Source organism: Prionailurus bengalensis, chromosome B2 (genome assembly GCF_016509475.1).
Source record: "Prionailurus bengalensis isolate Pbe53 chromosome B2, Fcat_Pben_1.1_paternal_pri, whole genome shotgun sequence".
Lineage (NCBI taxonomy): Eukaryota > Metazoa > Chordata > Mammalia > Carnivora > Felidae > Prionailurus > Prionailurus bengalensis.
The window spans coordinates 142,290,836-142,307,894 of NC_057349.1; the positions used below are offsets into that span (position 1 = coordinate 142,290,836).

At 43.2% G+C, this 17,059-nt stretch overlaps 1 protein-coding gene across 2 annotated transcripts in view; it reads left to right on the plus strand.

The window, feature by feature from the left end:
* Positions 1 to 17,059, plus strand: part of SNX9 (sorting nexin 9) — a 126,588-nt gene that overhangs the window by 65,243 nt on the left and 44,286 nt on the right. Inside the window, exon 5 of one of the 2 annotated variants that reach the window (XM_043593111.1) lies at positions 10,240 to 10,326. The exons of the other annotated variant lie outside the window; for it this stretch is intronic. Within the exon in view, the coding sequence (XP_043449046.1) occupies positions 10,240 to 10,326 (87 nt within the window). The remainder of the gene's footprint in view (positions 1 to 10,239; positions 10,327 to 17,059) is intronic. 2 annotated transcript variants of the gene reach the window in all.

A 17,059-nucleotide genomic window follows, 5' to 3' on the forward strand; every position in this document is an offset into this window, starting at 1 on the left:
TTTTTTTTTTTTTAATCTCTCTAAAAGGTTCTATCCGTCTGCAGATCTCCTTGAATAGCTTATTTTGAGCCTGCTATTTTTTAATCTGTCTGACCCTTCCTTGACTTTGTATTCTTAATCTGTCCTACATGTCAGAGTAATTAGTTCATAAATTTGTAATTTAATATGTAAAAAGCACTTTCTTGGGTTTTTCTTAAAACTCCTCATTTCAGGGTGCTTGAGGTACCTTCTGGTTCTAGCTGCTTACTGAGCAGCTGCAGAGGTCATGCAGTCACTGGTGTAGAGGAGAGAACAGGGTACTTTTATCACAATGACCCACTGTGATCTTTTTCTCCCTTTACTGGTTCATGGGGGGATCCCTTATCTGTAAAACATAGTCCAGTTGTTGGTTGTGGTATAGGCTAGAAATGGAAATGTCAGAGGAATATGATGCGTTATTCTTTAAATGTGTTGGGACAATTTAGCTTGGAAATAGTAAAGCTGTTTATTTTTTAAGTACTTGGAGAGAATATCAATGACATTTTTTCCATAACCTTGGAATATGGAAAGACAGCACAGCGTCTTGCGGCCGTTAAGGAAAGAATGGATGCATTTAAGTAAAAACGTAATACTAAACTAGAAAAATATTGCCCACATACCACAGAAACCGGCTAATTCTGTTAACATACAAAGAATTCTTGCAAATCTATAGAAATACATGAACAGCTCAGGAGAAAAAAAAAATGAGCAAAGGGTGGGAACAGATTTTTCATTGGAAAAGTAGTACAAACAGCCAATAAATATAGGAAAATACTCATTTTTAGTGTCTGCTATTAAATTAGCAGAGAATTAAAATGTTTTAATACCCCATGTGAGGAAAGGAATATGCCGATAGGCATTCTGCTGCAAAGGTGGGGGAAGGATACATTAACGAAGCCTTTTGGAAGACAGTTTGGTAACATGCATTAATATTTAAAATGCATCTACTCTGTGCCCCAGCAGTTCTGAGTTTACTTATAGAGCTCCCCTTGGGACTCAGCCACGTGGGCTGCAGATTCACCGTGCGAGGGTCCAACATGAGGACGTGGGGACACACACGTCTGACCATAGGGACCTGGCCAGGCAGAGCCCAGGGCGGCCACGTGGTGGGAAGCAGGAGTGTGGGTTTAGATGTACAGGTGTGGACGTCTGTTGTTTTTTTTAAACAATTTCTTTTTTTTTATAAAGTTGATTTATTTTTGAGAGAGAGACAGAGTGTGAGTGGGAGAGGAGCAGAGAGAGAGGGAGACACACAGTCCGAAGCAGCTCCAGGCTCCGAGCTGTCAGCACAGAGCCCGACGCGGGGCTCGAACTCACGAACCGCGAGATCGTGACCTGAGCCGAGGTCGGCCGCTTAACCGACTGAGCCACCCAGGCGCCCCACATCTGATTCTTTTTTAAAAGCACATCAGTAATGTTATCTTTCCCGTGCTTGAGTACGCACACACCACAGATGCAAATTGTGTGTAGAACATTTATTGAAGCATAACCAGGAAATGAATCGAATTCTCATCGTTTTCTTACTCTAATACAGATCTTAAGGTGGATGAGGACCACTATTGCAGTACCTTTAGAAAAGGAGAATAGTTTCTAGTGGTTCATACTAGTTTTGTTACTAGGGACGTATCTGGTATTTTCCAGCTGCAAGAGCGTTTCATGTGGCAGCTATGCCACCAGCCGCCATTCAGACACGGGTGGGGACAGTCGCCCCAGTCTTGGTTTTCACCCAGTTATCAGTGTTTCAGTTACACCATTGCTTTGATTCTGAGAAGCTTCTCACTATAGATCTTTACAAACCTCGGAGGTGGCTGCTTCTGTGGAGTATTTACTTTTGAGAAATTAATGGGAAGTTTTGTACTTAATTTTTTAAGTTTTTTTTTTTATTATTATTTGTTTTGAGGGGGAGGGGCAGAGAGGGAGAGAGAATCCCAAGCAGGCTCTGCACGAGTCAGCGCAGAGCCCAACGTGGGGCTTGAACCCACGAACTGTGAGATCACGACCTGAGCTGAAATCAAGAATCAGACGCTTAACCTACGGAGCCACCCAGACGCCCCTGTACTTTCTGAAGAAGAACAATAGGGATTACACGTGAATTAAAAGTTCTGTGAAACTAGCTGTTTCATCTGAAGCCTTTGACTTGAGAGGTTTATTTTTCTATCTTGAAATACTGGCAAGATCTACGTCCCTGGGATGAACTGCTTCTGTCTTTACCACACCGCCTCCCAGTTCCCCATGAATCTGTCTTCCTGTTGCCGGGTTCCTCATCCCCTGCCACCAGCACCGTCCCCAGGGTGGGGTGGCGTAGCGGGAAGCACCAGAGCCTTGCCACCAGAGCTGAATGTGACGCTGTGTGAGCTGTGGCTTCCGGAATTGCAGGGTTAGGCCCCTTGTAGAAAGTGGTGTCGTACACGGAAGGCATTTAATAAATCCTTTGCCTCTTTTCTCACCTCTTCCCTTTTCCAGGGGTGTTCTCGTGCATCTGCCCTGGTTTCTTCCAACCTCTCCCTCTCCTGCCATGTGGATGTTGCCCTGTGCTTGTCTCCAGTCTCGAATTTTCTCTTCAGTTTGCTCATTTTCCGGCTTCTTGTTGAACGTCTCCGTCCGCCTGTCCCTTCTGTGTCTCAGAGCATGAGCACAATCACCCATTTCCCCCACAGAAGTAGTTTCTCTTTCTCCCTTTCCCTTTTCCTTTCTCTGACCTGCTCATACTGCCCTTCTTTCATAAAACCCTAGCCAAGTGCCGCTGGCAGCCACAGTTACTGACGGGAGGGTCCTGCATCCTTTACATGGGCAAGGACGGGGAGAACCCTCGCTTTTAATCCCAGGCCTCATACTTCCGCGAGACTTAGGTCAGGCTCTTCCCTTCCATGCCTCCGTTTCCTCACCTGGGAAGCCTCGTACGATTGTAGGAGCGAGTAAATGGAGAGCTGCTTCTCAAGTGTGTAACGTAGTACTTGATAGAGATTTAATAATCGTTCGTGACAGTACGTTGCACACCACTGCCTCTACGATAAGAAGATTAAGTGTTTCGGTTCTTTGCTCGAGAAACTGGAGGGGCTCCCCCGTCGCCTCCTGAACCAAGTGACCCCTTCTGCGCATCGAGAGAGATCCGTCGAGCAGGTAGCCACTACCCTGTCAGAGTGGGACAGGTGGACGCTGAACAAGGCACGGTAGGGAACTTGTGTAAGAAAAGCATCTGAACTTGAGGTGCGACCAGACTTTTTCCAGCCTGTTGTGTTTGTCTGATTCCTCCACATGACCCCATCCTTACTTTGTCCTTATGATAGGCTCCAGCCAAACTGGCCCTTCTCCAGATGGACCCCATGCTGTCCCACCTTCTCTTTGTATCTTTTGCTTTTGCCTCCAGGAATGATCGAGTGACCCCTTCCATCTTTCAAGTCTGCCCAGCGCCCAGGGTGAGGTTCAAATATCGTGTCCTTTATGAAGCCTCTTTTTTTCTTTTGTCTTTCATTCTCTCTTCTTGATTCCCTCTGTGCTATTTGTGATTCTTAATCACAGATTATATTACTTAATTATAAACTTGCGAGCTTGGTGAGAAGCAGAGATTTTGTCTTATTTTTTCTACTCCCCTAACTTCTCTGAGGCCTTGCACCATAATACAGTCCTCTACAAATGTGGGAGTGATTTTTTGGTTCGTTTGTCAACACAGCAAAAAGTATTTTACAGGGGCGCCTGGGCGGCTCAGTCGGTGAAGCATCCAACTCTTGATTTCAGCTCAGGTCATGATCCCCTGGTTCAGGAGCTCGAGCCCTGTGTCGGGCTCTGCACTGACAACGCGGAGCCTGCTTGGGATTCTGTCTCTCCCTCTCTGCCTGCCCCTCCCCTGCACTCTCACGCACACACTCTTTCTCTCTCTCTCAAAAAAAATAAGTAAATGAACAATTTTTTTAAAAAGGTATTTTACAATGGAAGATGTTATGAGATTGACTGAGTCCAACCCGAATTCTCTCTAGGGAGGTTTGTGTTCTCAACATTGACTGGGGGACTGGGAGCCACCATAGCACCTCATTCTAACACCCACCAGTTTTCCCAGTCAGAAGTAGCTCGTTCTCCTACAGGAGACCCACTGAGATTGTTAACTATCTTTTAACCATTTGGATATTAAACACATGCTCAAAGTTAAGTGGGTATTTAGGGAAATGACATCTTTTTATTCAGAGATTTTCAGTGTAATGATATTTGTTATGAAGGGTTTTTTTGTTGGTTAAGGGATAAGGAAGACCATAGTAATTTTATGTTGGAACTACATTTCCCTTTCTCATTCCACCCCCCCTTCCACCCCCAAATCCATGCTTAGGCCATTTTAAGGCCATTTTGTAGACCATTTAAAAATAAATCAAAAGAAAATGTCACATTTCATTACCTCAAATGAGATCTGTAATGCCATAGACTTCTCATAATTCTTATTGAGATTTCCTCTTTACAAAACCCTATTGGAAAGGTTCTCTCTGTCTCCCCACCCCCATGTGAATTCTTTTTAGTTGCTTACAGAGCTTTGTAAGGAAGGTTGTATACATCTATTTAAAGGATCTCTTGACATTTCTCCCCAAAACTGCATTAGGCTAGTGATACTAATTTTCCATGCTTTATTGATCATGGATCCTTGCTTTATATAAGACAGCTTTATGCACCTAGGGAACCTTTCCAAAACTACGTGCTATCGGGGCGCCTGAGTGGCTCAGTCACGTAAGCATCTGACTCTTGGTTTCAGCTTAGATCATGATCTCATGGTTCATGAGACCGAGCCCCACGTCTGGCTCCATGCTGAACATGGAGCTTGCTTGGGACCCTCTCTCTCCTGCTCTCTCTACCCCTCTCCTGCTTGTTTCTCTCTCTCTCTCTCTCTCTCTCTCTCTCTCTCTCTCTCTCTCTCTCTCTCATAAATAAACGCTAAAAAAATCAAAATGCTTAAAAAAAAAGTACATGCTATGAAATTCATTGTTTAGGGTGGTTTGTCGTTGTTTGCTTTCGTCTAATAGGAAACAAATGACAGAAGCAAAGGGTTTGTTTCGTTTTGTTTTTTACCTTAAAACAGCTCTGGTGAAGGGCCAGTGAGCATTGTTCTAGCACGGCCCATCATCACAAGTGTCCCTAAGCCTGTCCTGCATGGATTTTTGTTAGATCCATCTGGAGGTTACTCGTAGCCTCATCCTATCTGGGACATAAAGCTACCGATATTACTTAAGACTTCGTGCTGACGAAGTGAGTAAACGCTCTAAACTAATACAAATATCCCCATTTCTTTTGTGTGTGTGTGTGTGTGTGTGTGTGTGTGTGTGTGTGTGTGTGTTTTAATGTTTTATTTATTTTGAGAGAGAGCAAGCGAGCACAAGCAGGGGAGGCAGAGAGAGGGAGAGAGAGAATCTCTCTCTGCACTGTCAGCACAGAGCCCCATGTGGGGCTCAGCCTCACGAACCATGAGATTATGACCTGAGCTGAAATCAAGGGTCAGACGCTTAACCGACCGAGCCACTCAGGCACCCCCCAGATGTCCCCATTTCTTAATATGAATTGTACTGTTTTAACATTCTGTATTTAAAAAATAAATATCTGGAATTGACATCTGTGGGTTCAGAATATGAATTAACAAAGGGCTTGTTAAACCAGTTGTACTTTTTGGGTCATTTGCAGTTAGTGCAAATGGATTTCATCGGTTCTTGTGATCTAGACTCATTCTTAAAAGAAGGTACAAGTGTTATATTCTGACCAGTGGTTTTGTGAAGTTAGTCGAGGTTTATCTGAATTAGATGAATTACAATTAGGTAATTTCCTCTGAGCAAAAGATCTATAAACAAGAAAACAGGAAATTTTTCAAATTCTTAAACATTCCAAGTAGAAATGGCTAGGCTCTTTACATAAGAGATTTTGTACCTCCTGTAGGTTCTTTTGAGAAAAAGAGTTAAATTGTTGTCAGAAACTATTGAAATGTTCTTTGGCGTAGAAATCACAGTCTTTGCTTTCTGTTCCCTTTTCCTGACACAGTTGGCACACGGTCATTACAATCTGATGAAGGAGAAAATGTCAGGTAAAGACTTTAGTACCTCGGTCAAGCAGATGAGTTACGAAAACGAAAGAAGAAAAACTATAATAAGCCTCAACCTTCACAGAGCAGGCAACTTTCTTTTCATTTTTGTTCCTTATCCCTGGACAAAGTCTTGCCCTGGACGTTTCTAGTTACAAAATTCCTTCCTTCCATCTTCCCTTCCAAGCAGGAGACCATGTATGAGGGGAGAGTGGAATGATAAGTTAGGGCAGGGTGGGCCAGCTGACAACAGAGTGTGTGAGCATGTGAGGGAGGCACGGCGAGAAATCCCGTGTGTGGTGTTAGGGGAGCCCTGGAATGCTTCCACTGTCTCTGCTCCAAGGTAACAACAAGAAGGGCAGTGAGCCCGTGATTCAGGACTCCTCTTACCTGGCAGGCTTCTCAGACTGAGTGGTCTACTCTGACCTGTATTGATTGATCGTCTCCTGTAAGGAACCAGGTGGGCAGCCAGAGCGGTGACCATGAATTGACTTCTGTCGAGCCATCGTATGTCCTTTGTACTCTTGTTTGCTGGTTTGGTAGAGAGCCAGATAGAAAGCAACCTTAATGAGCTAAATGGGTAAGGGGCATTAAGGAATCTACTGAAATCACTGCTTCACTATATACTAACTAATCTGGATGTAAATTTAAAAAAATAAAAAAGAAAGCTAAATAAAAAAAAAAAAGAAACTACAAACCTACAATTACCAACTGGGAGTATATCACTTAATTTTTATATTTACAAAATGCTACAGTTTATTTTTCTCAAATTATTTCAAATTATCATCAAGAAACTAATAAATGAATACTATAAAAATGCAAAAAAAAAAAAGCAACCTTAATGAAAGACATGTTCTCTTTTTCATGAATCCTCAGACCTAAATCACTCTCAGTACCCAACCTAGTTTCAGAGGACACAGAAACAGTGGCGTCATTGCCCTTCTCTGCATCTTGTCCCTGCTGCTCCCATATGGATGCTGTTGTGATGTGTGCAGTGAAGGTTGTCCTTCTCACACCACATCTTGTCTGCTTACTGGGAGACCAGTGAATGAGTCAGATCTCAGCACCCACACAAGTCCTTGCCCTGTTGTCAGAAGTAGGAGTTTGCTTCTTTTTTTTTTTTTTTTTTTAATTTTTTTTTTTCAACATTTATTTATTTATTTTGGGACAGAGAGAGACAGAGCATGAACGGGGGAGGGGCAGAGAGAGAGGGAGACACAGAATCGGAAACAGGCTCCAGGCTCTGAGCCATCAGCCCAGAGCCTGATGCGGGGCTCGAACTCACGGACCGCGAGATCATGACCTGGCTGAAGTCGGACACTTAACTGACTGCGCCACCCAGGCGCCCCAGGAGTTTGCTTCTTACTGGTCCAGGTCCCCTCAAGATGTCATATAGAAGAAAATACAGCAAAATATAACAAAACCAGAACCTCTCATTTTGCGGTCAGCGGTTGCAGACTAGTGTTTTTATTTTCTTTAAAAATACTTTTTTAAAAATAACCTTTTATCATTATAGAAGCAGTACATAAACACTGTAGAGAATTGGAAAATTCAGGCTAGCAAAAAGAAAAACGTCACATCCACACCATGCATGACTACCGTTTACACCTTGGTGCATACCTTATTTTCCCTGCAGAGCATGGTTACCCACGTGCTTACCTGGATGAGACACATTGAGTACCTGCTGTTTGTAACCTTTTACAGGTTGACGATCCTTTCCTTTTCAGTAAGTTTTCATCTGCCATAATATCCAGACCACTTTTAATTTTCCCAGCAGCCCCCAGAATGTCCTTTACAGCTCGTTTATGAACTGGTGTTCAGTGTAGGACCAAGCGTTATGTCTGGTTATGTCCATTATGTCCCTCACATGTGTCCTTTCTTTCCAGCACAATCCCTACTTTTTTATTCTTAGTTTTACTGTAGAATTCCAGCCTTTTGGATTTGTCACATTGTTCCTTTGGTGTCCTTCAAGTTGTTCCTCTATCCTCTGTACTTCTTACAAATTGGAAGTTGTACCTAAAGGCTCAGTGGATTAAAACTGAACATTTCAGACAAGAATATACCATAGGGATATCCTATATTCATGCTATATCGCATCAGAAGACGTAGTGTCTGGTCATTGATCACAATGACCTTGGGTCAAGTTGATGACAGTCTTGTGCTTCCACTGTCTAGTTACATTGTTTCCTTGTGACCAGAAGGTCATCTGTCTGGTATTAATTCAGTGCTGGTAACCATTCTCCTCTTTGTTTACCACCAATGATAAGCCTTGCCTGAGTCAGTCAGGCTGTTTCTCCCACACTGTAAGAGGTGGCTTTCTTCCGTAAAATAGCTCTTTTCCTTTACCAGTTGGAGCTAGTTAGCTACCTTGGGAAACAATTTCTGCTGGAATTAGGTATAGATATCTAGTTCCTTCCCTTTAACTCCCAGTTTTCCAGGTAAGAAGTTGTTTTAATAGCTGCCTCAAGTAGTGACAAATGAGTTTTCCCATCTTTATTTATTTATTTATTTATATATTTTTTGTATTGTTGTGGACCCAGCGGTTTACATTGATTCAATGTGTTTCCACCAGAGTGGGTTTTTCTTTTTTAGGCTTATAACTGTCACCCCTTGGAAGCCCATTCAAAATGTTTCCTCTAGCTCATCGATATCTGGAAGCTTTCTTGCTCTTAAATATTGCCAGTTCTGTTATCTGTGTCATTACTGGGTCAGCTTTGATTGATCGGTCTTTCTCTTATCTATGGTTCATATTTTTCTGCTGCTTTTCATGCCTGGTGATTTTTTTTTTTTTTATTGGAAGCCAGACCTTGTGATTTTCACCTTGTTATATGCTGGATATTTTTGTATTCCCATAAATATTTTTGGGTCTTGTTCTGGTATACAGTTAAGTTACTTAGAAATAGTTTAATCCTGTCACATTATTTTTAAGCTTTTTGAAGTGGGACCAGAGCAACGTTTAATCTAGGGGTATTTTTGCCTGTCCACTGAGGCAAACCCTTCTTAGTAGTGTACCCGATGCCCTGTGACTCGTGAGGTTTTCCACTCTGGCCGGCGAGAACCATCTGATGCGAGAGATTGATGCTTCATCCTTGCGTGTGGTCCGCTGCCTAGTATGAGCCCAGGGCCCAGGTCCGCAGATGGTTCTCTGTGCAGCTCTTTTCCTCTTTGGCCCTCCGCTCCAGGCTGCCAGTTCTGTCTTCTCAATTCACAGAGACCACCGGTCTTTGTGTGGGTTCTTCATCCCTAATCCGTGGCTTAGAAAGTCTCTCTAGGCAGGATCAGGTCCTTTATTGTCTGATGCCCAATGATTGGAAAACCGCTTCATATATTTTGTATTTTTTTTAAATAGTTTTAGTTTTAAGTGGAAGACTGGATCATCTTGATGGCCTCCTTTGTATTAATTGATTTCCAAAGTCAAGTTTATCTGTGTCTATAAAATGGAAATAATACCACCACTTACTTAACAAGAGAGTCCTACCTGGAGAGTGAAAAGTGCATTCTCGTAGCACCACGTGAACGTTCTGGTAATGACTTCCCTACTGGATAGTTGCACAGTGGGCTCAAAGCCTGGACACTGGGCTCCGCAGTTGTCCTCTTGACAACGATGCTAGTTTGGGCGTCGAGTAGCTTCATGGGAGCGGATCTGTTATGTGTTCCCACAACGACGCTGCGTACTGAGCCAGGAGCGCACACCGGAGACCTTTGCTCCTGCGTTTACGGGTTCTGTGCTCTCACCTGGGCTTGCTGGGTTCCATCGTGACTCTGCAGTTCCTTCGTTGTCAGCCGGGTGGCTTCGCTCATCTCACGTGTCTGGTGGCTTTGAAAGCACTGGCTCGGCGTCTTGACGTTTTTAACAGCTTGACTTTGCATTTCCTCTGGGGTTTTTCTCGTCGGCTGTATGACCCGCATGCTATTTGTTCCGTTCCTTCTGTGCTGCTTCTGCTTATTTTTAGTGCTTTAGTAATACCGCGATAGGACAACAGTCTCTAGAATATGCACTGAAGACAACCCACTAATACACAGTTGGGGCTTTGCTTTTTGCATGGAATGTCTGGGAGTGAGCAGCATGCTAGAATTTTCTGGTGAACTTAGCCTTGCCATGAATTTGCTGTTTCTAGTTAGAAGCTTGGGTGTGCTCTTTCTTTGCCCCGTTTACTGAGCACTTCTTTTGTTTCAAGGTGGATATTTTGGCTCAGATTGGTTGTATTGAAAGTCTCAGCCAGTCACCACCTTCTTCATCTTCTCCTTCTCCTACCATAAATAAGGTAAAATTCAAACTTGAATGCAAGAGGAAATAAACATTTAAAACCTCATGATGTAACCCTTTTCCCCAGGTGAGGCGATGGTTGTAGGTGAAGTATCTCACCGAGGGCCGTCTTGGGGCATGGAGACGTAGGGCGTGGGCTAGGTGGGAACAGGAAGAGCAGCGGGGCTGTGCCCCTAGGACAGCTGGTCACTGAGACTTGACCGATGATCTATTCCAGGGGCAGCGAGCACCAGTGAGGGGTTCTCAGTCATGTGGTTGGCGGCGTTAGGGGGTGTTTGGTACCATAAAGGGTGGATGAGGAAGAGGATGAAGACCTTGCCCCGCAGAGAGAGAGAAGGAGGAAAGCCAGAAGAAAGGAAGGAAGAGGCAGCCCTGCGTTTGAAGCCTTCGCTCAGGAGCAGAATGGGTTGTTTTGGCCAAATGCCTGCGGTCGGGGGTTATTGGGATTGGAGGCAAAAAAGTCAGAGGCCGCAGGGTCATTAAGCCAAGTCTTCGTGGCCAGGTTGTTTGGTACAGGAGGGGTTGGACTTGGAAGGCTGTGGCATCTAGCACCCAGAAAATGTTTGTGCCGAGCACCCCAAGAATTAAGAGTTGCTGTTGAACTTTTTGGTGAACGGTTTTTCTTCTTCCTCTTTCATTTATGTACCTGAAGCCAACGGATCAATAGCGAGAATAGATAATATCTTAAGTGGCCGTTATCCCCTCTGAGGGGATGTGCCCCTGAGGCACGATCTGGCAATGAAACCATTGGAAATGCAACTTCCCGTCTTTTCCTCTAAAGCGCATCCTAACAGGTGAACCATTCACATGGCGTTTACTCAGCGAATTGCCAGTCTTCATTCTTTTCTATATATTCTAGCTGAGCTGCCGTGTAATAAGGTAACCTCTACTGAGCGCGTACCATGGACCAGGTTTTGTGTTATGTGCTCTGTGTGCGTCGTTTCATTGAATCCTTTCAAAGCCCCTGTGACGAAGTTCACATTATATCTATTGTATAAGCATGGAAACAAAGAGAGATCATGTAAGTTGCCCAAGTTCATACAGCTAGTACGTGGTAAAGCTGGGCTTCAAACCTAGACAGCTCTCAAAGCCTAAGATCTTAACCGCTATACCCACAAGAAATAGACTCCTACAGTTTCATTAAGGGATTTAAAACTCCCTTAAATGGACCAGTATTGGGGCGCCTGGGTGGCTCAGTCACTTGGGCTTCTGACTTCGGCTCAGGTCATGATCTCACAGCTCATGAGTTCAAGCTGCGCGCCAGGCTCTGTGCTGACAGCTCGGAGCCTGGAGCCTGCTTCAGATTCTGTGTCTCCGTCTCTCTCTGCCCCTACCCCATTTGTGCTCTCTCTCAAAAATAAACATTAAAACAAAAACCAGTATTCTTATCCTTGCCCCTTTTTACCCCATATTATTTATTTGGAAGATGCCCAGCTTTCCTCTGGTGATCACGTCCTGAATGCCCATTACTACTCACCCCTGCCTGGCCATTGTGACTCCATTTTATGGTCCTTCTGGCTCTGTCAGCTACAAGCCAGTCTGCTTTCTTAAGAAACTTACCTTACCTTACCTTCCAGTGGATACATTTAAATGTCTCATGACATAAGGCCAATATAAATGGATTTCTCTACTTGTCTTATGAGGATAAGGTACCTGTTAAATTTAGATCAGCAAATATGTTGAGTACATTGCTCCTGGCCATAAGAAGCATTTTAATTTCATTGGAGTGGGGGCTGGGAGAGCCTCAGACATGTCAGCCAGTTCTAGTGCAAGGCAGATTAAAATGTGTTCATGATAGAGATTCAGGCAAACATGCTTTGGGAGCATGCTAATTAACAAATAATTTATTGAGAACTTACTACATGCCAGGCCCCATGTTTATAGGCAACAGGAGATCACTGGTGGCCCTGAGGGACACAGCCCTTCTCTGGATCCCCTGCATACACCCTACTGGAATTCAGAAGGCAGAATGATTATGTGAACAAATTTTGTGTGTTGGATTTTCCAGCATTTTGTTAAAAGTTCACGCATAGAAAAGTTAAATGAATTTCATAGTGAATAATCATGTTTTCACCTTTTAGATTTTACCATTAACATTTTACTATTCTTGCTTTATCAAACACACGTGCCCACCCCTTTGTCCACCTATGCCTGTCTGTCTTCCAACTTTTCTGCAGTGGGCTGATAACTGCATTTATAACTCGGAAGGCGTTGCTATTTTAAGAGTATGGTAGTGTCACGTGCTGAAAATTATTCATCCTGTGATCAACCACAGCAGGTTGTTTTCCTTGAAAAGACTGAAGTCACTGAACATAAGGGAAATCTGATTTCCTTCTTTGTGAAAAAAAAAAAATGATAATGTTATGAAGATTAGGTGTCTGCCAAGAATAATATGTATTTGCTACAAATGATCAAGAACGTCATGCATTTTTTGAAAAGCCAGTGACAAAAGCATTAAAAAAAAACATTAACCACTTTAAGTAAAAAAAAAAAAAAAATTTTTTTTGTGAGTTTTTGCCACTTTATGTAAGACATTTTGAGAATCTTTTGGGGGAAATGTTTTGTTTTTTTTTTTTTAAAAAGACAGGCTTTGGGACATGGGTGGCTCAGTTGGTTAAACATCCGACTCCTGATTCCGGCTCAAGTCATGATCTCAAGGTTCATTAGATAGAGGTCCTAGTGGGGCTCTGTGCTGACAGTGCAGAGCCTACTTGGGATTCTCTCTCTCTGTCTCTGTCTCTCTCTCTCTCTCTCTCTCTCTCTCTCTGCCCCTCCACTGCTTGTGCTGTCTCTGTCTCAAAATAAATAAAATACATTAAAAAATATTAAAAAAAAAAAAAGGCCTTATGCCCATGAATTACTACAGGGAGTGAGCAACTGATATGAAATAACTCCAGTAGAAGACTGACTTTGGGAGAACGTGAGGCCAGCAGGCTCTGAGGCCGGGGTCGTACATGGGCCAGGACTTTGACATAATTTGGGAAGCTGAGGAAGAAGGCTTTGTATGCAGATAGAGAGTATAGCGTGAGCGGGGCAAGAGTGCAGGGAAGCTTGGGAACCTGAAGGTCGAAGCATAAAGCAGGTCAGTGGTGAGTAATGAGAATGGGGTTGCGACCAAGGAAAAGTTAAGTCCTGACTGACAGACTAAGGAGCTTGGAATTTACTCCCTGGGCAGAGAGAACTAATGGGGGGTTCTTAATCTTGTGGTTGACAGAGTCGGGAGGTGTTTGGTACCATAAAGAGCAGGGGAGGTATGACCCAGCAATAGCACCGCTAGGAATTGACCCAAGGGATACAGGAGTGCTGATGCATAGGGCACTTGTACCCCAATGTTTAAGCAGCACTTTCAACAGTAGCCAAATTATGGAAAGCGCTTACATGTTCATCAACTGATGAATGGATAAAGAAGTTGTGGTTTATATATACAATGGAATACTACTTGGCAATGAGGAAGAATGAAATCCTGCCATTTGCAGCAACATGGATGGAACTGGAGGGTATTATGCTCAGTGAAATAAGTCAGTCAGAGAAAGACAGATACCGTATGTTTTCATTCATATGTAGATCTTGAGAAACTTAACAGAAGACCATGGGAGAAGGGAAGGGGGAAAAAAAAGAGTTCCGGAGAGGGAGGGAGGCAAACTATAAGAGACTCTTAAATACAGAGAACAAACTGAGGGTTGATGGGGGTTGGGGGAGAGGGGAAAGTGGGTGGTGGGCATTGAGGAGGGCACCTGTTGGGATGAGCACGGGGTGTTGTATGGAAACCAGTTTGACAATAAATTTCATATTAAAAAAAAATCAGTCTCCAAGGCATATCTAATAGAAGAGTCTTGGATATGATACACATTTCTCTCTCAGGAGACAAAACACACTCTTGCTGGCACAGAAGCCTCACTGTTGCATCTTCGTCCGTATACTGGGAATAGTAATACTTGTCATTAGGATTAATAGGTATAATATTCATAAAAAAAAAAAAAGCAGGGGAGGAAGAGGATAAAGACCTTGCCACGCAGGAGAGAGGGAAGGAAGGCAGGAAGAAAGAGAAGAGGCAGAAGGTTTGAAACCTCGGGTCAGGAACAGGATGGGTTGTTTGGCCAAATGCCTGTGGTTGGGGGACCCAAGGGGTGTTGGCGATTGAAAGCAGAGACGTCAGAGGACAAAGCGTGGGGAGGTGGGTTCAGAGAAAGATGGAAAGAGGCAGACTGTGTGGTATTAGAGGAGGAGCCTGGTGGTCAGTACCGGTCATCTGAGAGAGAAGTCGGTGATAGAGACAGAGGAGTCCATGATTGAAGCTGGAAAGATTTCCAGTGGGCCAGGTTTTGAAAGATTTATCAGCAGGAGTCACCTTGAAACAGGAAGAGGGAATGTCAGGAAAAATAACAGAGAACAAAGCTAAACAGTTACTAGATTTGCCGACAAGGATTTCACAACATAGGTAGGAGCTAAGATCATCATATGGAACCAAACGATAGATTACTCCAAGCAGTTTATACACAAAGCAGTTTTATATATTTTGGCCATAATTAAACTTTTTTAACATTTCATTGATTTGTTTTTTAATGAAAGCGTAATTAGCGTGAAGTGTTGTTTTAGTGTCGGGTGTACAGTATAATGATTCAGCAATTCTGTATGTTTCCAGTGCTCATCGTAAGTGACCTCTTGATCCCCTTTACCTCCTGCACCCATCCTCCCCCCCCCCCACCTCCCCTCTGGTGATGATCAGTTCTTTGTACTTCGGAGTCTGTTTTTTTGTTTGATTTTTTCCCCCTCTGTTCATTGTTTTTTTGTTGTTTTTGTTCCCTTAAATTCCACATATGAGTAAATTCATGCAGTATTTGTCTTTCTCTGACTTATTTCACTTGGCATTATACTTTCTAGGTCCATCCATGTTGTTCAGATGGCAAGATCATTCTTTTTTGTGGCTGAGTAATATTCTCGTGTGTGTGTGTGTGTGTGTGTGTGTGTGTGTGTGTGTGTGTTCTTTTATCCATTCATCAGTTGATGGACACTTGGGATGCTTCCGTATCTCAGCTGTTGTAAATAATGCTTCACTGAACATAGGGGTGCCTGTATCTTTTCGAATTAGTGTTTTTATTTAAACAAAGTAGTTCTAAAAAGAACTGTCTTTTTTTTTTTAGGATGCTTGCTCTGAACAGTTCACATCTGACTGTTGCCTCACTGTTGATGAAAATCTTTCTTCGCTATCATTACGGTCTCAGGGTCATGGCAAAGCTGAGCTCTCGCACTTGCTGTCCTACTTTGTAACCCTCTGTTTCTTTTTAGTTCACTTCATGTAGTTGCCATCAGTCTTTCTGAATCTGAGGCCACCTGCCTGGTTTCAAATTCTAGCCTGAGGTTTCCTGGCTGGAAAGAGGTAGAGGCAGAATTTCAGCCCGGCAGCCTGACCAGAACCAATGCCCCTGACCACGCTGCCCTTGGCCTGTCATTCCACGGTGGGGCCTACCCATTCAGGAACTGATAGATATATTAAACAAATGAATGCCTGTACTTACTGCCATCTGACTATCCAAGCTTTCTGTACTTTTTGAAGTTCTTATTCTGAAAATAAAACCTCATAGTTTAGAGTTTAGAGGGCACAGAGTGTATATGGCCTACTAGAACACCCTCCCTTAAAACCATGGGAGGAAGGGATTCTCTTAAATGAAGTCTGCTTGTCGGGCCCTTTAGCATGACTGCCTTCATTTACAGAATCCACTAGAGTGGCTCTTGAGTATCCCCATGGAAGCTGTGTATTCACAGGTGTATGGATGAAATGTCTTTCTGCTGTTAATATTTGACTTAGAACAAAACCACTAGTAACTTTGTGTTTTTTTCTTGAAAGTATAGGAGGTGTTTGAATGGAATCGTATTTCTGCATGTAAAACATACACTCCATTTTTTATAATGCTTCTGGTGTGTTGACGGGCAGTTATTCTCCACCCCACCCCCCACCCCCTGTCAGTAGAGAATTTAAAAAAGGCCAACCAGAGTAGTATTCTAGAATATTAGGTATATCACACAGTTCGGGTAACTTTCTTGCAAATCCCCCTCTCTTTCTTTCTTTTTTTTCTTTCTTTTTTTTTTTAAACACCAATTTTTTTTTATGTGAGAAAAAAGACTCAAGAAGAGTGAAAATTTGCTATTCCACATTCCTAGATAAACAGATTCAATACTGAAGTTATTTTTTTTAAGGCACTGTTTTCCCTGAATTTATTTGTAAGTTTAAGGTGATTCAAATGAAAACCAACATGTTTTTCAAAACTTTACATCCTGATGCAAAAGTTTAGATTGTTTTAGTTTTAAAACATTAAGCTGATGCTAAAGTTCGTGTGTAAAAATAAAAGCTTTATGATAAAGTACGAGTGGTTTTCTATCTGGGCTCCCAGGTCACTTGGTAGTTGCACAGATGGACTCCCAGGGTACAAGAGGGAGCCCAGAGATAGGTCCAAGTCCAGGATGTGATAAAGGAGACATTTCAAATCAGTGAGGGGAAGTTGGATTTTTCATTAAATGGTATCAGACCAACAGACTGACTACAAGATAAAATTAAGTCAGTTGCACCTGGGTGGCTCAGTCGGTTGAGCGTCCGACTTCGGCTCCGGTCATGATCTCGCAGTGTGTGAGTTCGAGCCCCGTGTCGGGCTCTGTGCTGCCAGCTCAGAGCCTGGAGCCTGCTTCGGATTCTGTGTCTCCCTCTCTCTCTCTGTCCCTCCCCCACTCATGCGCTC